At 50.9% G+C, this 3,158-nt stretch overlaps 1 protein-coding gene across 1 annotated transcript in view; it reads left to right on the plus strand.

The window, feature by feature from the left end:
* Window positions 1–3,158, plus strand: part of LOC105990863 (kinesin-like protein KIF19) — a 30,467-nt gene that overhangs the window by 22,130 nt on the left and 5,179 nt on the right. The window contains exons 17-18 of the mRNA XM_013023380.1: window positions 2,180–2,307; window positions 2,597–2,709. Coding sequence (XP_012878834.1) covers window positions 2,180–2,307; window positions 2,597–2,709 — 241 coding nt within the window. The remainder of the gene's footprint in view (window positions 1–2,179; window positions 2,308–2,596; window positions 2,710–3,158) is intronic.

The following is a 3,158-nucleotide window of genomic DNA, read 5'->3' on the forward strand; positions in this document are numbered from 1 at the left end:
TTTGGTCGATCGTGGGGCCTGAACTCTGGGCCTGGGCATTGTTCCTAAGCTCTTCAGCTCAAGGCTAGCGCTCTACCACTTGAGACACAGCGCCACTTCTGGCCTTTTCTATTTATGTGGTGCTGAGGAATCGAACCCAGGGCCTCTGGCATGCAAGGCAAGCGCTCTACCACTGAGCCACCTTCCCAGCCCGTCCTTTAGCTTTTTTATTCACACTAGTGCTCTACCATCTGAGCCATAGCTATACTTTCAGCTTTTTAGTGGTTAATTGGCCATCAGGGTCTTGCAGACTTTCCTGCCTGGGCTGGCTTCAAACCACGATCCTCAGATCTCAGTCTCCTGAGCAGCTAGGATTACAAGGGTGAGCCCAACCACCTTTGCAGACTCTTACATTGGCTCTTCTGCTTAGCACCGTGTGTGGTCAGGCTTCCTCCCTGACTTTTCATGGTGTTTGGAATCTAATACCTTCTGTTTTCTGGCTGACTCCATTCACCTGCTCTACATCACTGCAAGCATCCAGATCAAAGCTGTGTGCAGGTTTTCATCTCCTTTGGGAAAGCACCAAGGAGTGTGTTGCCAGATGGTGTGGTAAGGGTCACCCTGGTTTTGTAAGAAGCTACTTACCAGCTCCTGTGCCACTGGCACACAGCATTCAGCCAGCACCAACCCTGGGTTCCTGTTGCTCATATCCAAGCCCTGACAGTCAGGAGTTTGTCACGAGCCTTCTTTTCCACTCTTCGGTTCATCTGGGGACTCATGTTTCCTTCAGCTTTCAACCGCCCCCACCCCCACCAATCCCAGCAGCCCCCACAGCTTCCCTGCCTTCCTTGGCATATTCAAGAGTGTCACTTAAGAGTTTCAGTGAGGAGCTAGGAATGTGATTTAGCAGTAGAGTACTTGCCTAGCATGCATGAAGCCCTGGGTTCAATTCCTCAGTATCACATAAACAATAAATAAAAGAAAAAATTAAAAAGAGAAAATGATTTAGAAAGAAAACAAAAAGAGTTTCCATGAGGCTGAGTAGGAAGCCAGTATCCAGAGGATCACAATTCAGCGGCAGTCTGGGGAAGAAAAGGTAGCTAGACTCTAGTCTAGAACAGCAGCAAAATACTGGGCTGGAGGCATGGCTCACGTGGTAGAGTACCAGCTGTGAACAATTAAGCTGGGTGAGCCTGAGATCCTTAGACCAAATTCCAGTACCACCAGAAAAAAATTCTAGAACTGTCTCCTGTTTTGGAGCAGAAACTAACCAATTCCTTATATCTTTCAGGCCCTACACCCCTTCTTCCCATTCTATTTCCTGTCTCTGTGAATGAGACAGGCTGCTCCAGAGAGCTCTTATAAGTGCGTTCTACAGTACCTATCCCTATTTGGCTGACTTATTTCACTCAGTACAGTGCCCTCAAGTTCCATGGGTTGGAGATGTAGCTCTTGTGGTAGACCACCATCCTAGCAAGTGTGAAGCCCTGAGTTCAAACCCCAGCACCCCCATCCCTCCCAAGAAAAGGTTCATCCACACTGTAGCAGTTACTAGAAGTTCCCTTCTTTTTTAGGGCTGAATAGTATTCCTCCACATTTCCAGCCATCCCTTCATTCATCAATAGACACTTGTTTGTTGGGTCCTTTGAATAATGCTGCTGATATTTGTGCATGTGAATATGTAAATATCCTTTTTGCATTCCTGTCTTCAATTTGGTTGAATATATATCAGAAGTTTGATTGCTGGGTGACACTGTGCTCTGTGTTTACCTTTAATTTTAATTGTTATTATAAAGGTAATGTACAGAGGGGTTACAGTTACGTAAGTCAGGTAATGAGTACATTTCTTTTTGGACAGTGTCACCCTTTCCTTCACTCTTTCCCAGTCCCCACCCCCTGCCATCCTGTCCCCATCTACAAGTCATATAGTTAATTTTCCACATAGTGTCTAGTGGGTGCCACTTCTGTATATGTTCACCCTCTGTCTGTGTTTAACTTTTTCAAGGCCCCTGAGCACTGCTTTTTACCAAGGCAGCCCTGGGGATCCACGTCCCTGTATCACTAGGTGGGGCACAAGTGAGGAGTCCAGGGCTGGCACCCATCACTGCCCGGCTTCCTTTGAGTGCTGGTGGCCAGGACCCTCTGGACAGCCCCTGCTTGATGGCCCTGCCTGCCTCACTCCACTCCTGCCTGCTCCCAGGATGGCTCCATTCTGAATTTATCTCCCTCACCGCCTGAGGACTCCAGCCAAGACCAGCCAGAGGACAGGAAGGACCTTCCAGGAGGCACCCCGTTTGAGCTGTCCCCCATGCTTCTGGAAAGAGACAGGTGGGCAAGCTCAGGCCTACTGTCCATTGGGTATGTGTCGCCCCTAGTGGGAGTGTGTGGCAGGGCCGCCACCTGTTCAGAACCAGTCGAGGCCTGGACCCAGGCTGGCATGGTGGGTGACCAGTGTGTTGGTGTCTAGTGAATGAGCCAGCCATGCCCCCAAACACATGGACCGAGGCCACTGCCTGCCCTGTGTGTGTCAGGCATGGCCACACTGGCCACATAGGCTCTGGCAGGACCTGGGATGGCCAAGGTGGCCATGGTCCACTGTAGCCTATTGCACCCACAGTGACAGTCACAAATCATCTAAAGCCACGCCACTGAGGATGCTGGGAAAGCAGGACTCTCTGCTGCCCCCGCCGGCCCTCCGCATCCTGCTGACTCCACCAGTGCTAGAGGTTGGTGTGCTGGGCTGGGAACCAGGACTGGGCAGAGGGTCCCCTCCCCCACCAGGCTGCACTGGGCCCAGTGCCCCCATCCAACGTGCTTATGGGAGGTGACCTGGATCCCTGTGGTCCTGTGCTCTGCAGAGCACGCACCGCTGATGGGCGCATGGATGCAAACTTCACGGCCCAGTTCTGAGACTACAGCTTCAAGTCCCACATATGACACAGATGGGCTCTCCCAACCCCTTGGAGGCTCTGGAAGGTTCCTGTCTGCCTTTCCCACAGTCTGGGCTCCAGGCATCTCTTATACTGTGGTACACTGCCCCATCTCTGATTCCATGTCTTTCTTTTCCTTCCATCCTTCCTCTCTCCTTCCTTCCCTCCCTCTCCTCCTTCTCCTCCTCTTCCTCTTTCTCTTTTTCTTTCTTTGTTTTGAGACAGAATCTCACTGTGTCACTCAAGTTG

This window comes from Dipodomys ordii, unplaced genomic scaffold, assembly GCF_000151885.1.
Source record: "Dipodomys ordii isolate 6190 unplaced genomic scaffold, Dord_2.0 Scaffold68, whole genome shotgun sequence".
NCBI lineage: Eukaryota > Metazoa > Chordata > Mammalia > Rodentia > Heteromyidae > Dipodomys > Dipodomys ordii.